The following is a 20,792-nucleotide window of genomic DNA, read 5'->3' as shown; positions in this document are numbered from 1 at the left end:
GTTATTTGATGGAGGGGTTTAGAATAAGGACTAGGGAGGGACAGAGCAAGCCAGAATCTGGGTGTCTATTGAAGCAGTTGGCTGGTCTTTGCAGGTGGGTACCTCTTGGCCTTTGATCCATCTCTCAGTCACTCATCAACAAACAGTGGTTGAGCTCCTGCTGCACCTTTGCCTGGGATCTGCTGCCTTCATTGTCACTGGCCTCCTGGAGTCCTCTATGCACTACCTGCAGTGCCCAGATCTCCTTCCAGAAGCACTCATGCAACTCCTGGAAGCTGGAGGGGGAACTGAGGGTAGCTAGAAAGCCACAGTCCTCTAGGGGTGAGCTGGGCTCTTGGCCAGCAGCCTGGCGCAGCTCCTGGTACTGGGCCTCCCGTGTGGGTAGCAGCACAGACAGCCACCTCCAGCTCACCCCAGCTAGCGCCCACAGCCAGGCTCCCAGTTCCTCCTCGTTTTCTGCTGCCAGCTTGTAGGCCCGCCCACCTTCTGTGTCCTCTACCCTGGGAGTCAGCATGGTGAAGTCATAGGATTCTGTGGCTCCACTTGGCAGTTCTCCAACAGGATGAGGCCCAGAGGTGTGCGGTCTGCCTGGTGCTCCAGGTAAAAGAGGTTTCCCCGGAGGATGAACCAGCGGCCCTGGTAGCTGGTATTTTGGGTCCCCTTCTTTAGCAAGATGCTCTTGATCTGGAGCCTGTGCTCTGTACCCACGGAAGAAACTGAGCACAGACTTTTGGTGCAGTTTCATGGTAGTCCAATCTGGGAGGAAACCCTGGGGGCAGGAGAGAGGAGTGGAGGGTCTGTCTCATTACCCTGGGGACCCCATGCTGCCTTCCTTTGGCTCCAGTGGGCTCTTCCTGGGCACAGCTTTAGCCTAGTGGGATTCAGACTCTGAGTATCCTCAAGAGCTGGAGGTATTGTCCCCAGAGCACTGGGATCCGCTTCTCCCACCTCCCAACCCCAGCTCTGCCCCTTGTGCCAGATAACCTGGGCAGGGGATGCAGGGCTGGGGCCCTGTTTGCTAAGCAGGGGGATTTACCCTGCGGCTTTGGTTCAAGAGAAAGAGGCACTGCTGCCCTTTTCCAGGCCTACCTGAGGTCAGGGCACAAGGGGCTTCTGGCCTGGGTACTGGGCACAGGTGTCACTGCTACCTATCCTGTGATGGCTCTTCCCATCAGAACCAGGAATTCGCCCAGGGGGTAGGTGCGGGGTAAATGACTTCCCCTGGGTTCTAAAGGGAGCTGGTTTCGGCAAGTGCCCCAAGGGCCGTCAGAGGCCTCCAGCCGGGCCATCAGGAAAGCCGGGCTTCCCCTTAGGGAGAACAGCAAGGCTGCACTTGGGACTAGGACAGGGTAGACAACGACGCTGAGAGCGGGAAGAGAGGATTTCTGATGAGATGGTGAGGGTCGTAGAGACCTTGGCCAGCGCTGGGGGAAACTAGAGCAGTAACCCACTGGCCCTGCTGGGACTTTGCCCTTCCATCGTGACCCGGGGCGCCACTTTAAGTAGAGTGCGTCCCACTTTCACTCCAGAGCCTCTACTACTATACTAGGGAATGGAAGCTACTTCCGGCCATTCCTCTCATCCGATGAGGGTTTAGGCGTTCCTACGTCTCCTCTCCTCGCCTCCGTCGCCCCACACGGCTCACGTCACTTCCGGGAGGGAGGTGTCTCCGCCCCCCGCTCATTCCGTACTTCCGCCCGCTCTTCCAGTTAGTCCTCTAACCCGAGTGAAGCCACTTCCGGCTTTCCCTGGCGACTTCCGCAGTTGTCTTCCGGGCGATGTCGGCGGGTGCCCCGGATGTAGCCCTGGTGAAGGCATCTCTCCTTTTCTTCCCCCGCCTACCCTGGATCCTTAGGTGAGCGCGCACTGGTGGAACTGTTCGAAACCTCGTGGCTCTGCCGGCTCCCTTATTTGTACACACAGGCCGGGACAGCTGGGAGTCACCCCGCGGAGTTGGGAGTTCGGCATGGGGAGGGGCGGGGCGACCAGGGTGCCAGGTCTTGCGTCCGCCGGGGCCTCGTGGGCTCTGGGGGAGCTGGGGGTGGAGAAGCGGGTGTCAGCCCGCGGAGCCCCGTCGCGCGCAGGGCTGCGGGGGCCGGGAATGAGGGCGTTCACTTGGGGGAGCCTGTCTCTTTTCGTCAAGGGTGGGGGCGTCCATAGGGAGCTTCTGCGCGCGTCCACATCTCCGTCCCCGCCCCAGCAACTCTTTCTGATGCCAAACCGACTCCTGGGGGCCGCCTCGCTGCCAACTCCCCTTTCGGCCCCCGATTCTGTGCTCCCTCCCCTCTCAAACTGGATCTAGTACGTATATTCGTTGTGCTGGGGGCCCTCTCGCTGTGAGTATCCTTGCCCAGTTCCCTTAATCTGCACCGTTTCCCTCGGCTCAGCTTGGGGACCGCCCCTCTGTCCAGTCATGCCAAAGAGGAAAGTGACCTTCCAAGGCGTCGGAGATGAGGATGATGAAGATGAAGTCGGTGTCCCTAAGAAGAAGGTGAGGGGCACAGACTCCTGCGTTCTGGGGAGGAGGTAGGGGAGAAAAAAGAAACGAAGTCAGAAGAGGAAAAACCTGGAGGAACAAAGAAAGGGTAGAAAAAGCTAGCTTTTCGATGTTCTCTGGGAAATGGGTTTGGAGGATTATCAGTTTGAGTCCAGATGCTAGAGTATCTTGAGGAATAGCCAGTAACCTGCATCTCTCAACTCGCTGGCTCTTGCTCACAGCTGGTGGACCCTGTGGCTGGGGCAGGGGGTCCTGGGAGCCGCTTCAAAGGCAAACACTCTTTGGACAGTGATGAGGAGGATGATGATGATGAGGGATCCAGCAAATATGACATCCTGGCCTCAGAGGATGTGGAAGGTGAGCTATACCCAAGAGTTGACTTTCTGCTGTGGGAACAAATAGGGGTTTGGGGCGATGTGTGGCAGGGGGCTCCTCTTTTTCGCATGCCTAGCATGAGACACTTGTGTCTTTGGTGCAGGTCAAGAAGCAGCCACACTACCCAGTGAGGGAGGTGTGCGGATTACACCCTTCAACCTGCAGGAAGAGATGGAGGAAGGCCACTTTGATGCTGATGGCAACTACTTCCTGAACCGGGATGCTCAGATCCGAGATAGCTGGCTGGACAACATTGACTGGGTGTGGCCCAGGGACTGGCATGGCTGGGGCCTGGAGGCAGCAAGTGCTGGGCTTCGGCCCTGCTGGCAGCTTTCAGCAGATAACCCCTACTATTTTCATATTACAGGTGAAGATCAGGGAGCGGCCACCTGATCAGCGCCCACTGTCAGACTCGGAGGAAGAGGACAGCCTGGGCCAGACACCAATGAGTGCCCAAGCCCTCCTAGAGGGCCTTTTGGAGCTGCTGTTGCCAAGGGAGACAGTGGCTGGGGCACTGAGGCGTCTAGGGGCCCGAGGAGGAAGCAAAGGGGGCAGCAAGGGGCCTGGGCGGCCCAGTTCCCCCCAGCGCCTGGACCGGCTCTCTGGATTGGCTGACCAGATGGTGGCCCGGGGCAACCTTGGCGTATATCAGGAAACAAGGGAACGGTTGGCCATGCGGCTGAAGGGATTGGGGTGCCAGACCCAGGGACCTCCTGACCCCACACCCCCACCCTCTCTGGACATGTTTGCTGAGGAAGTGGCAGAGGAAGAGCTGGAGACCCCAACTGCTGCCCAGAGAGGAGGTGAGATTGAAGGGCAGAGGAAGGGTGTTGTGGGCAGGGGCAGAGCACTTGAGGCCCAACTGGCTTTGCCTATTACTTTAGAAGCAGAGTCGCCTGGAGACGGCCTGGTGGATGTGATGTGGGAGTATAAGTGGGAGAACACAGGGGATGCTGAGCTGTACGGGCCCTTCACCAGCACCCAGATGCAGGTAAGCCCCTTTCTACTTCGTTCTGCTGCTTCTCTCCCTCCTCCTACCCCATCAGTTCGTTCCCAGCTCTACCCTCTCTTCTTGCAGACCTGGGTGAATGAAGGCTACTTCCCGGATGGTGTTTATTGCCGGAAGCTGGACCCCCCAGGTGGACAGTTCTACAACTCCAAACGTATTGACTTTGATCTCTACACTTGAGCCTGCTGAGGGCCTAGTTTGGTGGCCCCTTCTTTCCTGGACTCTGAGGAGGATGCCCCAGCTGCCCCAGGCAGTGAGGATATTGGGGGCCACTTTCCAGTTAATTTTCCTTTCCTAATAAAAGCCTTTAGTTGTGTATTAGGGCCTTCGCTGTGCTGATGGCCAAAAGCCAGGACCTTCTCCACAGCCCCTTGCCTCTGTCCTTGAGTGTGTCCTCATGAAGTTCTTTTTTGGGAGTTTCTGTTCCTTTGAACCGCTTCACCGTTGTTTACCACTCCTATGGGCAGAGCCAGGGCTATCAGGTGGCCTGTGGCCTCTCCATCTGGACTCTGCTCACCATCGAAAAATCCTTCAACTCGCACAATGTTGTCCGATATCCTCTGGGGGTTTCTGTTTTGTTGTTCTTATGGCTTTGGCTTTTAGGACTTCACAGTCTCTTTCCTTGCAGCCAGTACAGGATAGAGCCCCAGAAGTGGAGATTTTAGGCCAGGAAGGGCTGCGACATATGTTGGGGGTAAGCAGGAAGCCTGGTACTCACTGCCACCCCACTGTCTCTAGCTCTTTAGGTGAAGTGCAGACTCAGTGTTGGCACCTGAAGGACCCTTCAAGGACACCTGGGCCAACCATGCATTGAACAGGCACAGAGAGGGGCAGTACCTCACTGGAGGTCACACAGTGAATCAGAGGGCTGGCCCAGACCTAATGGGCTCTCTTCCCACACCTCCCTTGGCACCAGGCCTTTTCTGCCTGACTTTTGAGGCCCTGAAGCTTACATTTTCTGGCTCCCACAGTGTGCCTGGCACAGAGGTAGTGCCTTGAGGGAACTGAGATAACTGTGCTGGTCTCCTTCCAGGAATTCAGAGTCTCGTGGGGGTTGGGAGGAAGACAGACAGGTATAATTGTATAGTCTGGACCTAACACTCCACACCTCCCACCAGTGCTGCCTTATGCCTCTCCTCCCTGGCACCAAGTTAAGCTGGTTCCTCCACTTTCCTCTCTTGGCTGTCCCCTGGAATCTCAAGGGGAGCTGTAAATTACTCCTCAGAAATTCTGAAGGAACTGGTCTAGGTAGTGGCCTGGCAGTTGGGGGCATTTAAAAGCCCCCAGGTGTTTCCACTGTGCGGCCAGGTGAGAACCACTGGGCCTGACTCCCATGACAGGTTACACCTGGAGAGAGGGGCTGGTTCCTGGACTTGGCTGTGGTAGCAGAGCTGAGCATGTATGTGGCCAGGATTCCGGGGGAGTCTGTTCATTATAGCAGCCAGAGCCGTGAGACACACGGGAGCCCCAGGGTGGAAGGAGCCATGCTGGGACCTAGGAAAGACTAGGGGGCAGGATGGGAATACTTGATGCTCTGTGAGACCTCCCGACTTCTGTATTAGGCCCACTCTGGTGCCAGCCCAGACTTGGTTTTCATTGACTCTTAAGATGCCTTCAGTTGTAAGATGTCTTAACCTTGTGTGTCATTAAGAAAGAAAACCCTGGCAATTACATTTGTAAGATGTCATTGATTAAAAGGTACATTCTGATTTCAGAAATGTTCAGCAGTGAAAAGCAGGTATCTCAGGACCAGTGAAATACAGTGTTCACCTTTGTGTCCCACTGATTCATGAGAGGTTGCCTTGTGTTCGGTGAATGGATGGAAGCCAAGAGGGTGGTTCACCTGCATGTCCCACAGGCGCCTCCAGCTCCACGTATGCAAAGCTGACCTCACTTGCTCATAGCCTCCTGTGTTCACCTCCCTGATGATACCCTGTGTGGGCAGAATAATGGCCCCCAAAGATGTCCACGTCCTCGACCTCAACCTGTGAATATGTGACCGTACATGGCAAAAGAGACTTCACAGGTGTGATTAATGATTTTGAGATGGTGGCATCCTGGATTATTAAGGTGATCACAAGGGTCCTATAAAGTAAAAGAAGGAGTCAAGAGAGCCAAAGTGAGAGAGAGGTGAAGATGTTGCTGCTGGCTTTGCAGATAGAAGAAAGGGCCATGTGCCAAGGAATACAGTAGCATGTAGAAGCTGGAAAAAGCAAGAAACTGGTTCTTCCCATAGCCTCCAGAAAGAAATGTAGCCCCACTGAGGATTTTAGCCCAGTGAAAACCATTTTGGACTTCTGACCTCTAGAACGTTATGATGATAAAATTGTGTTATTTTAAGCCACTAAGTTTATGGTCATTGCTTACAGCCCCAATAAGAAACCAGCACACACCCCATCCAGCTGAATGCCTCTCCCTCTTGTGAACATCACTAAGTTCTCTCTCCCTGTGGCCACGTCCCTGTCTCAAGCCCCTATCAGCACTTAACTCCCTTGCTTCTTTGTTAAAGAAAAAGTCTATGTATATGTATATATATACACATATATATGATTTTTATTTAAGTAATCTTTTTGTATTTTACAATGGTTTTGTAGATTTGCAGAAAACTTACAAAACCAGTACAGAGAATTCACCCAGTTTCCCCTGTTGTTAACATCTGTCAGCGCTCGCTTTGGCAGCACATATGCTAAAATTGGAACCATACAGAGAGGATTAGCATGGCCCCTATGCAAGGATGACACGCAAATTCGTGAAGCGTTCCATATTTTTGATGGATTGTAATTAGTATTTGGGTGGTGAACATGAGAACATGATGTAATCCATGCAGAAATAGAAGTATGATGTACATCTGAAATTTATACAATGCTATAAACCAATGTTAGTGCAATAAACAAACAAACAAAAAAAAACAAACATTTTTCAGTGGTACATTTGTTACAGCTAACAAACCAACTGTTTTACTAAATACCCAACCAGTACTTCTCAAAACTGTCAAGGTTTAAAACCAGCTGTTTTTAAACAGCTTTATTGAGATATAATCCACCCACTTAAAGTGTACAATTCAGTGGTTTTTAGTATATTCACAGGGTTGTGCAACCATCACTACAATCTAATTTTAGAACATTTTTGTCTACCCTGAAAGAAACCCCACCCATCAGCGGTCCTTCCCTGTTACTCCCCATCCCCCATCCCCCTCCAGTCCCTGGCAACCACTAATCTATTTCCTGTCTTTGTAAATTTGCCTATTCTGTACGTTTCGTACAAATGGAATCATACAATATGTGCTCTTTTGTGTCTTACGTATCTGCTTCTACTTAGCATGTTTTCGAGATTCATCCATGTAACATGTAGCAATACTTCTATTCTTTTTTATTGTTGAGTAATATTCCATACATCCAATATGGATATATGATATATCACTATTAACTAAACCTCAAGCTTTATTTAGATTTTGCTAATTTTTCCCTAATATCCTTTTTCTGTTTCAGAATCCCTTCTAGGATACTACATTACATTTAGTTATGTCTCCTTAGCTTCCTCTGGTCTGACAGTTTCTCAGGCTTGTTTTTGCTGACCTTGACAGTTTTGAGAAGTACTGGTTGGGTATTTAGTAAAAGATTCCTAAAATATGGGCTTGTCTGGTATTTTTCTCATGGTAGATTTGGGTTATAGGTTTTTGGGAGGAAGACCACAGAGGTGAAGTCCTTTGCCTTTTGCTGAAAACCTTTAATGACACCCCATTGCCCTTAAGATAAAATGCAGAAGCCTGAAGCTGACTGAGAAGGTCTTCCATGGCCTGGCCTGAGCCAGCCCCTTCAGCTCCACATCTGCCTTGCTTTCCTTCTCGCTTCTCTCTCCCCTCTCCAGGCTCCAGCCTGCTCCCAGAATAGGGTGGATAATTTCACTTCTCCAGACCTGGCCGATGATGCCCTTCTGTCTTTTCTGTCTATCTGGGAAAGCCAATTAATGTAACTGTTGTGGCTTGGCTCTAGGCCTCCCTTGTCCTAAATTCTTTGTAACTCCCACTCCCCACTTCCCAGGTTGGTCATCGTTTCTTCCACGGCCAAACAGCACAGATGTCTGACACAACACCTAGAGCAGTTTCTCCTGGTCTGTCTCCACCAGTTAGCCTGAGACAGGGCATCAGTGCTGATGAATGAATAGGGAATGAGCCAATTTTTTTTTTTTTCAAAGATTTATAGCAGCTTTATTCATGGTCAAAAAAGACAAAACTTAAAATAACTCAATTGTCCTTCAACTGGTGGATGGACAAACTGTGGTACATTCATACAATGGATATTACATTCAGCAATAAAACAGAAGGAACTGCTGATACAGTCGACAACATGGATGAACACTCAAACAAATGTATTGTGCTGAATGAAAGAAACCAGACTCAAAAGGCCAAATACTGTAGGATTCCATTTATATGATATTCTAGAAAAGACAAACCATAGGGAAAGACAACAGATCATTAGTCGCCAGGGGGTAAGGGTGGGGGAAGAGTTGACTACAAAAGAGCAGCGGGAAGGAGCCAATTGTGTGTTAGGGGTGCTGTGTGTTAGGGGGACAACCCCTTCCTGAGCCAGACTGGAAACTGGGGGCCTGTGGGACTGTTACTCTTTGCTGCCCCAGAAGGGATGAGGTGTGACCTGGATGGGCAGTGTACAGTTGTCTGAACCCAAAAATCTCTCAGGGGGCAGGGCTGAGGGGTCATTAGGGTTTTTCTAACTCCTGGGGGTGTCACTGAGCCATGGGCAAATTTATAGGAGGGGCTCCAGGTCAAAGCTGCAGATGTCATCACTGCAGCTGTGACAGCAGACCCTCTGAAATGCAGCCTCTTGCCTTTGGCAGGCCATTTTCCAGAAGAGTAGCAGGAGTGGGGAAGGGGAGTCTGGAAACTCCTGGGTGAGGGCCGGGGTATCACACTCTGCCCTGGGCGTCTGGTGGGGCCCTGGGGGAGACAAGGAATGTGGGGGAGCCCAGAAAGGGGTCAAAATAAATGAAGGGTCAGACTCCACAAAGCCCATGGAGTTTGGGGGTGTCTTTTTTAAATTTCATTTATTTATTATTTTTTCCCCCCAAAGCCCCAGTAGATAGTTGTATGTCATAGCTGCACATCCTTCTAGTTGCTGTACGTGGGACGCGGCCTCAGCATGGCCGGAGAAGTGGTGCGTCGGTGCGCGCCCGGGATCTGAACCCAGGCCGCAAGCAGCGGAGCACGTGCACTTAACCGCTAAGCCACGGGGCCGGCCCTGGGGGTGTCTTATGCGTTTGACACATCTGCTGCCCCTTCCAGACCCACCCAACTGGCTGGGTGCCTCATTGCATGGTCACTGAACCCCAGACTCACTGGCAGTCGACCAACCTGAGGCTGTCAGCTTGCCTTCCACTCTCTCCCAGCCAGAACCAAGCTGGAGCCCTGGAGATGCCCAGCTCCTCCTCATGCTGAGACCCGAGAGGAATTTCTCTCAAGTGAATTTAGAAACAGATGTTTTGTGCAGGGCCCAAGAGTGGATAATGTTCTTTCAAGTCAGTAGTCACTTCTGAACTCCCCGTGGAGGCCGGGCTGCCCCTTGGTCCTTTTCAGCAATTCCTCAGGTTCAAGGGTATGCTCTTCAGTGGTAGGTTTGGTGGTGCCCAGACCACCACAGCCTCCTCCAGGGGGCCGTCCCAGCACCCATCTCCAGTCAGCTGGCTGGGGCTGCTGCTACCCTGTCCCTACCAGGCCCCTGTTCTCCAGGAGGCTTGTCTGGCCCAGCCTGCCCTCTATGTAAACCCCACTTATATGCGTAAACATTGCACGTGACAAGCCTGTAAAACCCAGCTGCAAACGCTGGTGTTGTTTCAGATTCGCTCGGGCAGCCTCTGGTTTTGCTGTTCTGATGCTATCATCCTTGCTCTCACTTTCCTGTTCTCCACCCACTACCCTACGTATCTCTGCCCTGCAGCTCTCAGCAGCGTCAGGCCCTACAGCTCCCATGCCCGGTTTTGGACACATTTCTCTGTCTCCATCTCTTCACATTTGCTTGGACATATGTGGGCATTTGCCCTCTGGCCTAAGGCACTGCTGCCTCTTATTGGCCCAGCTTTCTCAGGCTTAGAACGTGGTACTAAACTCACCTCTATTTGACAAAGAGAAGAAGAGGGCGACCGGCATTTCTTAAGTACCCAAATAAGTTAGGAATATTATGTTTAATCTTCCCAACTACCTACTATTTAGTTACATATTTTCCCCATTTTGCTGATGAGAAAAACAAGGCTCAGAGAGGTGAGGTGAAGTGACCTGCCCAATGTCACACAGCTTGGAAGTGGTAAAGCCAGGATTTGAACCCAGGTCGGTGTGATTCTAAAGTCCAGCCAGGGGCCGGCCCAGTCACGTAGTGGTTAAGTTAGCGCACTCTGCTTCAGTGGCCTGGGGTTCACAGGTTCGGATCCTGGGCACAGACCTATGTACTGCTTATCAAGCCATGCTGTGGCAGATGTCCCACATATAAAATAGAGGAAGATGGGCACGGATGTTAGCCCAGGGCCAATCTTCCTCAGCAAAAAGAGGAAGATTGGCAACAGATGTTAGCTCAGAGCTAATCTTCCTCACCAAAAAAAAAAAAAAAAAAGTCCAGCCAGAATTTTTGGTGAAATATGTTACTATTTTTTGCCTATTTTTAAAATTGGGTCTTATTATTGAGTTGTGAGAGAACTTTATATATTCCAGATGCAAGTCTTTTGTCAGATATATATTTTGCAAATATGTTCTCTCAGGCCATAGCTTGTCTTTTCATTTTTTTATATCAGTGTCTCTTGAAGAGCAAAAGTTTTAAATTTTGATGAAGTTCAATTTGTTGACTTTTTTTCTTTTATGGTTTGTGCTTTTTGTGTTATATTTAAGGAATCTTCATCAAACCCAGTGTCACTAAGATTTTCTATGTTTTCTTCCAGATGTTTTATAGTTTTAGCTCTAACATTTGGGTCTATGATACATTCAAGTAAGCTTTTGTATATGATTCACTTTTTTTGCATATGGCTGTCCAATTGTTTCAGCATCATTTGTTGAGAAGATTATCCTTTCCCCCATCAAATTGCCTTGCCACCTTTGCCAAACATCAATTGACCACATATATGTTCATCTATTTCTGAATTATTTATTTTATTCCATTGATGTATATGTTTGTCTCTTCACCAATACCATACTCTTCACCATGTCTTGATAACTGTGGCGTTATAGTGAGTCTTGACATCAAGTAGTATACATCCTCTAACTTTTTTCTTTTTAAAAATTGTTTTGAGAGGGGTGGGGGGAAGGGCAAAATAGGTAAAGGGAATTAAGAGGTACAAACTTTCAGTCATAAAATAAATGTCATGGGGATGTAACGTATAGCATAGGGAATATAGTCAACAATATTGTGATAACTTTGTATAATGACAGATGGTTACTAGTCTTATCAAGGTTATCACTTTGTAATGTAAATAAAGTTCAAATCACTATGTTATACCCCTGAAACTAATGCAATATTGTATGTCAACTAAATAAATTTAAAAATAAATAAATAAATAATAAGAAATAAATAAAAAATGTTAAAAAAATTTTTTAAAATTATTTTGGCTAGTCTATGTCCTTAGCATTTCTATATAAATTTTAGAATCAGCTTGTCAATTTCTCAAACAAGTTGGTATTTGATTGGGATAATGTTAAATTTATGTAGAATTTATATTTATTTCTTTATTTCTAATAATGTTCACTGATATTATTTATTTCTTCCTTAAATATTTGGTAGAATTTACCAATGGAGCCATCAGTACCTGGAGTTTTCTTTGTAGGAAAATTTTTTTTTTTCCCCTGAATATTTGCATTTATTACCTCCAGTTTATGGGGAATGTAAAAGAATTCAATGGACTTTATCAAGGTCACCAGAAAAGAAACGACGAGAAACCTGAGAGTGAATCCTCTCTGCTTCCAAATATTTTGAAAGTTGGCTTATGTAAAGACAAAAAAACCCCAAAAACCCATTGTATAGTGAAAGAGTATTTCTGGGAATGAAAAAGAAAAACTTTATTTCTCAATGCCTAGAGGTCTGCGCTAGTTTCAAAGATAAAGCTTTTATTTTAGGCACAGAGTTCAAATTAATTTCATAAGAAGGTTTAACTACAAATTCAGTTTCATTAATTATATGTAAGGCTCTTCAGGTTTTCTATTTCTTCTTGAGTAGGTTTGGTAGTTTGTTATTTTTAAGGAATTTGTCCATTTCATCTATGTGGTTGAATTTACTGGCACAAAGTTGTTTATGGAACTGCTTTCTTAATTTCATTTTTGAATTGTCGCACTTTGAATAGTCATTCTACTACCTTCTGGCCTCTGTTGTTTCAGATGCAAAGTCAGCATATATCAGCATTGACACTTCACTGCACATGGTGAGTCTTTTTTCATTGCTCCTTTTATGATTTTCTCTTTATCTTTCAACAGTTTGACTATGATGCGTCTGACTGTGGATCTCTTGGTATTTATCCTACATGGTATTCATCAAGTTTCTTGGATGTGTAGATTAGTTTTTCATCCAATTTGGGAAGTTTTTGGCCATTGTTTCTATTTTTTGTTCTTTTCCCTAATAAGGTACTTTATGTTATTAGTTCCTGTGAAGACATATTCTGCAAGCAAAATAATTAAGATTTTGGTTTCTTAGTCAGACAGTCATGGGTTTGAATCCTAGCTCTGCCACTTAGTAGTAGTGTGAACTGAGACAAGTCACTTCATTGCTTTGTGTCTTGATTTGTATTTACTAGTTTATTATAAAAGATATTATGAAGGATACAGATGAACAGCCAGATGAAGAAGTACATAGGGCAGTGTCTGGAAGGGTCCTGAGCACAGGAGCTTCTGTCCCCATGAAACTGGGGCATGCCACCCTTCCAGTATGTGGATACATTCACCAACTTTGGAACTCTACCATTGTTTCTTCAAATATTTTTGCTGCCCTTTTTTTCTCTTTCCTTTCCTACTGGAACTCCTATTATGCTTATGTCAGGACATCTGATGTTCCACAGGTCTCTGAGCAAAGACTAATTTTTTTTTATTTTTTGTGAGGAAGATCAGCTCTAAGCTAACATCCATGCTAATCCTCCTCTTTTCACTGAGGAAGACCAGCTCTGAGCTAACATCTATTGCCAATCCTCCTCCTTTCTTTTTCCCCCAAAGCCCCAGTAGATAGTTGTATGTCATAGTTGTACATCGTTCTAGTTGCTGTATGTGGGACGCGGTCTCAGCATGGCCGGAGAAGTGGTGCGTCGGCGCGTGCCTGGGATCCGAACCCGGGCCACCAGTAGCAGAGCACGCGCACTTAACCGCTAAGCCACAGGGCCGGCCCAAGACTAATTTTTCTTTGCCTTTTCCCCTCTCTGTTCTTCAGATTTGATAGCTTCTGTTGACACATCTTCAAATTCACTGATTCTGTTATCTGTCAACTCAAATCAGTGTTGAGCCCCTCTGGTGAATCTTGCATTTCAGTTATTATTGTACTTTTCAACTCCGGAATTCCTTTTTCATTTTTTTGCCATTTTAACCATACAATTCAACAGCATTAAGTACATGCACAATGTTGTGTAACCATCATCACTATCCATTTTCAGAATTTTTTCATCATCGCAACAGAAACTCTGTACCTATTAAACAGTAACTCTCCGTTCTCTCTCCCCTCAGCTCCTGGTAACCTCTATTTTTTCTGTCTCTATGAATTTGCCTATTCTAGGTACCTCATATAAGTGGAATCATAACAACATTTGTCATTTTGTGTCCAGCTTATTTCACTTAGCATAATGTTTTGAAAGTTCATCCATGGTGTAGCAGGTATCAGAACTTCACTCCTTTAATTTTATTTATTTATTTATTTTTCCCCCAAAGCCCCAGTAGATAGTTGTATGTCATAGCTGCACATCCTTCTAGTTGCTGTATGTGGGACACGGCCTGAGCATGGCCAGAGAAGTGGTATGTCGGTGCATGCCCGGGATCCGAACCTGGGACGCCAGCAGCGGAGCGCAAGCACTTAACCGCTAAGCCACGGGGCCGGCCCATAAACTTCATTCCTTTAAAAAAAAAAAAAGATTTCTGGGGCCAGCCCGGTGGCACAAGCAGTTAAGTGCGCAAGCTCTGCTGCAGCGGCCCGGGGTTCGCCGGTTTGGATCCTGGGCACACACCCCCAAACTGCTCGTCGAGCCATGCTGTGGCGGCGTCCCTATAAAAGTAGAGGAAGATGGGCACGGATGTTAGCTCAGGGCCAGTCTTCCTCAGAAAAAAAGAGGAGGATTGGCATCAGATGTTAGCTCAGGGCTGATATTCCTCACCAAAAAAAAAAAAAAAAAGATTTCTGAGGCCGCGCAGTGGCACAAGCAGTTAAATGCACGTGCTCCACTTCAGCGTCCCAGGGTTCCCAGGTTCAGATCCTGGGCGCTCACTGACACACCGCTTGTCAGGCCATGCTGTGGTGGCGTCCCATATAAAGTGGAGGAAGATGGGCACAGGTGTTAGCCCAGGGCCAGTCTTCCTCAGCAAAAAAAAAAAGGGAGGGGAGGATTGGCATCAGATGTTAGCTCAGGGCTGATCTTCCTCACCAAAAAAAAAAAAAAAAGATTTCTATCTCCTTATCAAGATGATCTATTTTATTTTTTGATCATTATTGTCATACTTTCCTTTGAGTCTTTAAACATGGTTTATTTTAGTTCTTTGAACATACGTATAATAGTTGCTTCAAAGTCTTTGTCTGCTAAATGCAACATCTGGGGACATTCAGAGACAGTTTCTACTGATTACTTTTTTCCCTGAGTTTGGACAGAATTCCTATGCCCCCTACAGGTTGTTGTTGTCATTATTTTTTTTTTTTATTGTGAGGAAGATCAGCCCTGAGCTAACATCTGTGTTAATCCTCCTCTTTTTGCTGAGGAAGACCGGCTCTGAGCTAACATCTATTGCCAATCCTCCTCCTTTTTTCCCCCAAAGCCCCAGTAGATAGTTGTATGTCATAGTTGCACATCCTTCTAGTTGCTGTATGTGGGACGCGGCCTCAGCATGGCTGGAAAAGCCGTGCCTCGGTGCGCGCCCGGGATCCGAACCCGGGCTGCCAGTAGCCGAGCGCGCGCATTTAACCACTAAGCCATGGGGCCAGCCCTGTTGTCATTATTTTTTGTTTGTTTAACAAACAATTTGCGTGGGCAAAACCTGTGAAATCTGCCTGCCTCATGGTGTGTGGCCACTGACATCTCTACCCTGTTTTTAACAATTCTTGTTTTTATTTTTATGCTTGGGCTCCTGGGAATTACCCTGTGTCTGTGTAGCTTAATGATCGGCCAGTTATTGGGGAGAGGTTGTACTCAGTCACCTTGAGCCAGTGAGGATTCTATCCTCTGCCGATGGATCTGTGTGTGGGTAGGAAATCACAAAGTTCAGGCTGTTTTCAAGTGGGCTCCAGTTTCACTTTCCACTGAGCCCTTTTGAGTCCTCTCTGTGCATGTAGCCCCAGGGGTGGCCAGGATTGTGAGGGTAGCATGGGCACTCTCTGCTCTCTGCTGCAAATGCACACAGCCTCAACTAGGAATTTGCTTGCCTCAACCACAACTACAGCATCAGGCTAGTAGAGCCATTGGCTCTCCCCACTTTCTTGCCACTAAGGTGTCTACTTCCACCGGCAACATCGCTGGGCATGGGCATGGTGTGCGTCTCCAAATCAAACGAGCCCTCTTCACTGGTGAAGCTGCTGGTCCTTAAGCCCTGCCCCACTTTGGCAGGACCTCTGCACCTAATGAGCTGGGAAGGGGGAGAGGTGGAGCAGCCCCAGGCAAGAACACCATGGGCTCCTGCTGTCCTAACCCAAAGCTGAGCAGTTTTCAATCCAATACACTTCTTGGATTGTGGTATGCATTTGGTCAATTTCAGAGCACTGAAATGGCTGTTTTGTCTATTTTGTCCAGTTTTATAGTTGCTTTTGGGGGAAAGGATTTGCTGACCCCCTCACTCAACCACAGGTGGGAATCTCCTTTAAATATTTTGAACTTTGTTCTGGGAAATAGTTACGTTACTTTGCCGAGAAATTTGGGGTGTCTTTTTTTTTTTTTTTGTGAGGAAGATCAGCCCTGAGCTAGCATCCATGCTAATCCTCCTCTTTTTTTGCTGAGGAAGACCGGCTCTGAGCTAACATCTCTTGCCAATCCTCCTCCTTTTTTTTCCCAAAGCCCCAGTAGATAGTTGTACGTCATAGTTGCACATCCTTCTAGTTGCTGTATGTGGGACGCGGCCTCAGCATGGCCGGAGAAGCAGTGCGTCAGTGCGAGTTCGCATCCGAACCTGGGCCGCCAGTACTGGAGCGCGCGCGCTTAACCCCTAAGCCACGGGGCCAGCCCTGGGGTGTCTTAATGCCTTGGAAGCAGTTTGATTCTTTCAAGGCTTGCTTTTCCACTTTGCTAGGCAGGACCAGAATAGCATTCAGTCCAGGGTTAATTTGGCCCCACCGCTGAGGCAATGCCCTTCGAGTTCTACCAGATGCCTGTGCGTTTGGTGGTATTTTCCATCTGCCTAGTGGAACCAAGAGCTACTCCCACCCAGTGTTGTTACTGAACCAAGTGGGCTTGCCTCCTGGTGAGTTAAATGAGACTCTACACCAGTGGAAGTTGTCTCACAAAGTAAAGTGTATATGCAGCAAATATGAGGAATCATTTCGAAAGTCATGGTGTCCCCAAACAAAGGTAAGCAGGAACATTTATTTAGGTTGGGGAAGGAATATTCAAAAGGGAGAGGCAGGTATTCGCTTGCACAGGCTCAGTTAGAGAACATGCTTCCACATAATGAGGCCTAAGCGCCTCCTGGAGAGATCTTTGCATTAAAAATAAGACAACAGACATGGGCATAGCTCTTGTGGTGAGGCTTGGTCAGTTTCAAGATGGCTGGTGATTATATCTCCCTTGAGTTTCTCACTTGGTCAGTTTCAGGATAGCTTGTGGTTACATCTCCTTAACTTACAACAGGAAAATAAACAACTTGGAAAAACAGTTAATTGCTTCCAAACCCACCTTTGAGTTTCTCAAGGCACCTAGTCTGCCACAGTGTGAGCCCTGGGGATTGTTTCCTCTCCTCAGCACTCAGCTGGAAACCCTCTGCCAGTGTCTCGAGTTCTCTCATGGTGCAGTTTTCTCCTCTCATTCCTCTGCCCTGTCAATGCTGACTGCCTTGGCCTCCCCAGATTCTGCATTCTGTCTCCTCAACTCAGGGAGACTGCTGGAGTCTATTTGGGTTCTCTATTCCCACACTTGCTGGAAATTGTGTCCAGGCAGTAAGCTAGGGCAGTCAGAAGGCTCGCTGTCATGCTCTGCCCGTTGTCCAGTGTCTGAAAATCCTAGATTTTGTGTGGCTTTTTACTTGTTTAGGATAGGTAGGTCTATCTGGCCCCTGTTACTCTAGTCTGGTCAGAAGCCCCAGTCAGGCTTTTTGGGTACACTATGCTGGGCTCCAACCCAGCCCCAACCCAGCTCCATGTTGTGCCCTAGTATCAGTTGGCAGTAGAGACGTTAGAGGGCAGCTTCTGGTTTTCCACAAATGTCCCCAAAGTTCTCCATGGAAGTTAGCAGGTTGCACTCTTCTCTGTGTTCATGAGCATTCATGCAGTGTTGGCTAGAGGCCGGCATGGCGGAGCAGGGTGGTGGAAGGAGCCTGGCCTTGAATGTCGTGGCCCAAGGCTCCATGTGATCCCACTGCCACCAACTTATCTGGGATCCATGAGGAGGCAGGACATGTGACATCTACCTGAAGCCCACTGGAGGTTTGTCTTCTGGGAAACGAACTTTGGTCTGACTGTTCCTGAAGTTGCCTTGGTGGTGATAATAATATCCAACATTTATTAAGTACTAATAATGTGCACTTAGGCACTAGGCTAAATTTTATATACATTAGTCTTTATGATAACACGGGATGGGTACTATTGTTATTCAGGTGTAAACCCGTCAGTAGTGGAAATGTGGGGCCTTCTGGGGTTTCCTGAAGGAGGGGCCCAAGTGAGTGGCATGGGGGGTACTCCAGGGACTGCTCGGGCCCTGGCTCTTTACAAGCAGTACAGAACTAGTTCAATATCTTAACAACTGGGACAGCTGCACCAGTGTGCGCCAACCGAACTTGACTCCTACAAGGATGTCAGAAAGACACTGGTCTTTGCAAGTTCTAGCATGGGCAGTAGGTGGTGGGGCACCAGCATAACACTGCCTGGGGTGCCTTTATTGTCCAGACTGCATGTAGACGCTGGGCCTGCGACAGAATAGGAAGCTTGGCTAGTTTGCTATCACCTTTCCTAACAAGGGCCTACAGCCCTATGTTTATTTCTCTCACCATTTCCCAGGCCCCACAGTCCAACCACATTGAGCTCCTTCTGGCAACTTCCACACCACAGGCTCTTTGTTGCCTCCAGGCCTTTGGTAAAGCTCTTCCCTCCTCCTGAAGTTCTCTCCCCTCTTCTCTCTGCGGGGCTAACTTCTACTATTCATCCTTCGGGTACCAGCATAGGCATCACTTCCTCCAGGAAGACTTTCTTGACCCCCAGATTTCAATAGGGGCTCCTGTTATGTGGTCCCATAGATCCTTTTTTTTTTTTTTAAAGATTTTATTTATTCAGTTTTTTCCCCCCAAAGCCCCAGTAGATAGTTGTAAGTCATAGGTTCACATCCTTCTAGTTGCTGTACGTGGGACTCGGCCTCACGTTGGACGGAGAAGTGGTGCCTCGGGGCGCTCCCGGGATCCGACCCCGGACCGCCAGCATCAGAGCGCGCACACTTAACCGCTAAGCCACGGAGCCGGCCCGGTCCCATAGATCCTTGTGCTGCCCCTTCATTAACCCTTATCAATGGTTGTTATGAGAGGTTCGGGGATTCCATCGGAGACGTAAAAGAAACTTTCCACCCCAAACAAATGGACTGAAGGTATATTTTGTTATATAGAGGATAGTAAAGGCGATATTCCGCAAACAGATCCGAATAGGTCAAATAATAAGAGGGAAAAAACACCAGCTCGACTGGAAAGGGAAAACATCCACATTGGCTGAGATAGCAGCAGATCCAAATAGGTCATATAATAAGAGGGGAAAACATCAGATGGACTGGAAAGGGAAACACCAGATCGACTGAAGGGAAATGACACAAATCAACCGGAAAGAGAAACACCAGGTTGACCGAAAAGAGAACACATCAGATCAGTTACTTCACAGTAAATCAATTACTCACAACATCCACACCCCACTGCCGGGAGAGTCCTGTCAATCGACACGGCTGGGCAAGGATCACACGTCCTGGGCAAGGCGTCCCTTCCACAGGTGGAACTCTCACCAGGTCTCAGCTTCCAGCAGTTTATATAAGCAGTTACAGAGTTTGCAGAGCAAGCATCTAGTGTTCCCATGCACAAATGGTTATCAGTGGCGTACGTGCACTGAGCCCCTTGGCTAACATCCCAGCCCAGTCATTGTGTACGTGCATTGTTCTCTTTGGTTATCGTCTTAGCCCGGCACAGATGGCCAGTCCATCCCGTGCTACAATGCTCCAAGAGCCTTGAAATGTTACAACTTGCAACTCTCTCCGTGGGAGAAGGGCCAGTTCCCGCCACGCAGATAGCAGCTTTTATATTTCTTTTTGTGCTGGTGGCTGTAGGTCAGTGGAGCAGCCAAACATGGCTGTACTCATGTCAAGACAATGGTGCAGTGGCTTCATGACAGCAGGAAGCATAAGGAGCCCGTGTATACCTAGCACTGAGGGCCGTGCCCAGCACACAGTAGGTGCTCAATAAATACTTGTTGCAAAGGGTTTAGAAGAGTGATCTGAGATGAAGGCCAGGCCTGCTAGAGGCCCAAGGTCTCAGCAGATTCATAACAGCCCAAGGGAGGAAATTGAGAACTGGGGTCCAAGGGACCACAACAAATTGAGAATTGGGATACAAGGGGTCTCAACAAGACTCTTCCTCTTCCAAACGCCATGAGCTCTGAGCCCCGCCTGAGTTTCCAACCTTTCCTTCTTTATGCCCCCTCCTTATCCCATGCTCCAGCCTAGCCAGCCCTGGCTCCTCTCTTCCTCTCTTTAGTTCAAGGTTGTTCCCTCCTCCTGGAACACCTTCTCCAGACTCCTCCACGGAGCCCTCCCACATCCCCTCCTTCTGCCCCCCTCCCATGAGGATTTATTTGACCCTTTTTTGGGCTCCTGGAGCACTGTTTTTGTCCCTCAATGGAAGCAGGGCAGACAACTGCCTCATGCTAGGTTATTTACATGAAAATCACTGTCCTGAGTATACAGGCCTCCAAACTCAGGGGGTTGATACCAAATAACTTCTTAAAGTAGTTGTGTTCAGCAGCAAACACCTCTTTTTTAAAGTCTTTTTTAAATTTTTTGAATTATGTTTTATTTTTCTATCAGAATAATGATGCACATAGTTTTAAAAATTCCAATAGCATTCCAAAGCTTATCTTGAATAATGGCAACTCCCTGCACTCTCCCCCATAAATCTGACTCCTGTACAACTACTTTAAACTCTTTTTAGCTGTTTCTACTGGTATTTACCTCCGTGTTTCTAATAACATATTGCTTTTTAAAAATTGCATCACTTCTAGACGTCTTTTTTATAACAACTTTATTGAGATATAATTCACATACCATACAATTCACACATTTAAGGCGTACAACTCAATGATCTTTTTTTATACATTCACAGAGTTGTGCAGCCATCACCACAATCAATTTTAGAACATTTCCATCACCTCAAAAAGAAACCCTGTACCTCATTTCTCCCCTACCTCCAGCCCCTGGCAACCACCAATCTACTTCTGTTTTTATGGATTTGTCTTTTTCGGACTTCAAATGAATGGAATCATACAATCTGTGGGCCTTTGTGCCTGGCTTCTTTCACTTGCC

General features: G+C 47.8%; 1 protein-coding gene, 1 non-coding gene and 1 pseudogene across 3 annotated transcripts; 2 read left to right on the top strand and 1 right to left on the bottom strand.

Moving 5' to 3' along the window:
• Nucleotides 1–62: 62 nt before the first annotated feature.
• On the bottom strand, nucleotides 63–1,096 carry LOC147913624 (sesquipedalian-1-like; annotated as a pseudogene).
• Nucleotides 1,097–1,563: 467 nt separating this feature from the next.
• Nucleotides 1,564–4,199, top strand: CD2BP2 (CD2 cytoplasmic tail binding protein 2). 2 transcript variants are annotated; one of them, XM_004439426.3, is made up of 7 exons: nucleotides 1,564–1,855; nucleotides 2,388–2,491; nucleotides 2,719–2,854; nucleotides 2,976–3,133; nucleotides 3,240–3,675; nucleotides 3,757–3,863; nucleotides 3,951–4,199. In XM_004439426.3, exons 2-7 carry the CDS (start codon nucleotides 2,414–2,416, stop codon nucleotides 4,059–4,061), a joined length of 1,026 nt encoding a protein of 341 aa, XP_004439483.1. In that variant the 5' UTR covers nucleotides 1,564–1,855; nucleotides 2,388–2,413; the 3' UTR covers nucleotides 4,062–4,199. The 2 variants fall into 2 exon arrangements, with proteins under 2 accessions (XP_004439483.1, XP_087273431.1); XM_087417305.1 differs by lacking the exon at nucleotides 1,564–1,855 and adding an exon at nucleotides 2,153–2,301.
• Nucleotides 4,200–6,543: 2,344 nt separating this feature from the next.
• LOC147913623 (U6 spliceosomal RNA) lies at nucleotides 6,544–6,650 on the top strand. Its single transcript, XR_015548642.1, has one exon. It is a non-coding gene; the product is annotated as a U6 spliceosomal RNA (small nuclear RNA).
• Nucleotides 6,651–20,792: the final 14,142 nt, after the last annotated feature.

Source organism: Ceratotherium simum, chromosome 26 (genome assembly GCF_057802395.1).
Source record: "Ceratotherium simum simum isolate JZ-2026a chromosome 26, ASM5780239v1, whole genome shotgun sequence".
In the NCBI taxonomy this organism is placed as follows: Eukaryota; Metazoa; Chordata; class Mammalia; order Perissodactyla; family Rhinocerotidae; genus Ceratotherium; species Ceratotherium simum.
Note: the sequence above shows the minus strand (reverse complement) of the source record. Positions and strands in the feature narration are given on the sequence as shown.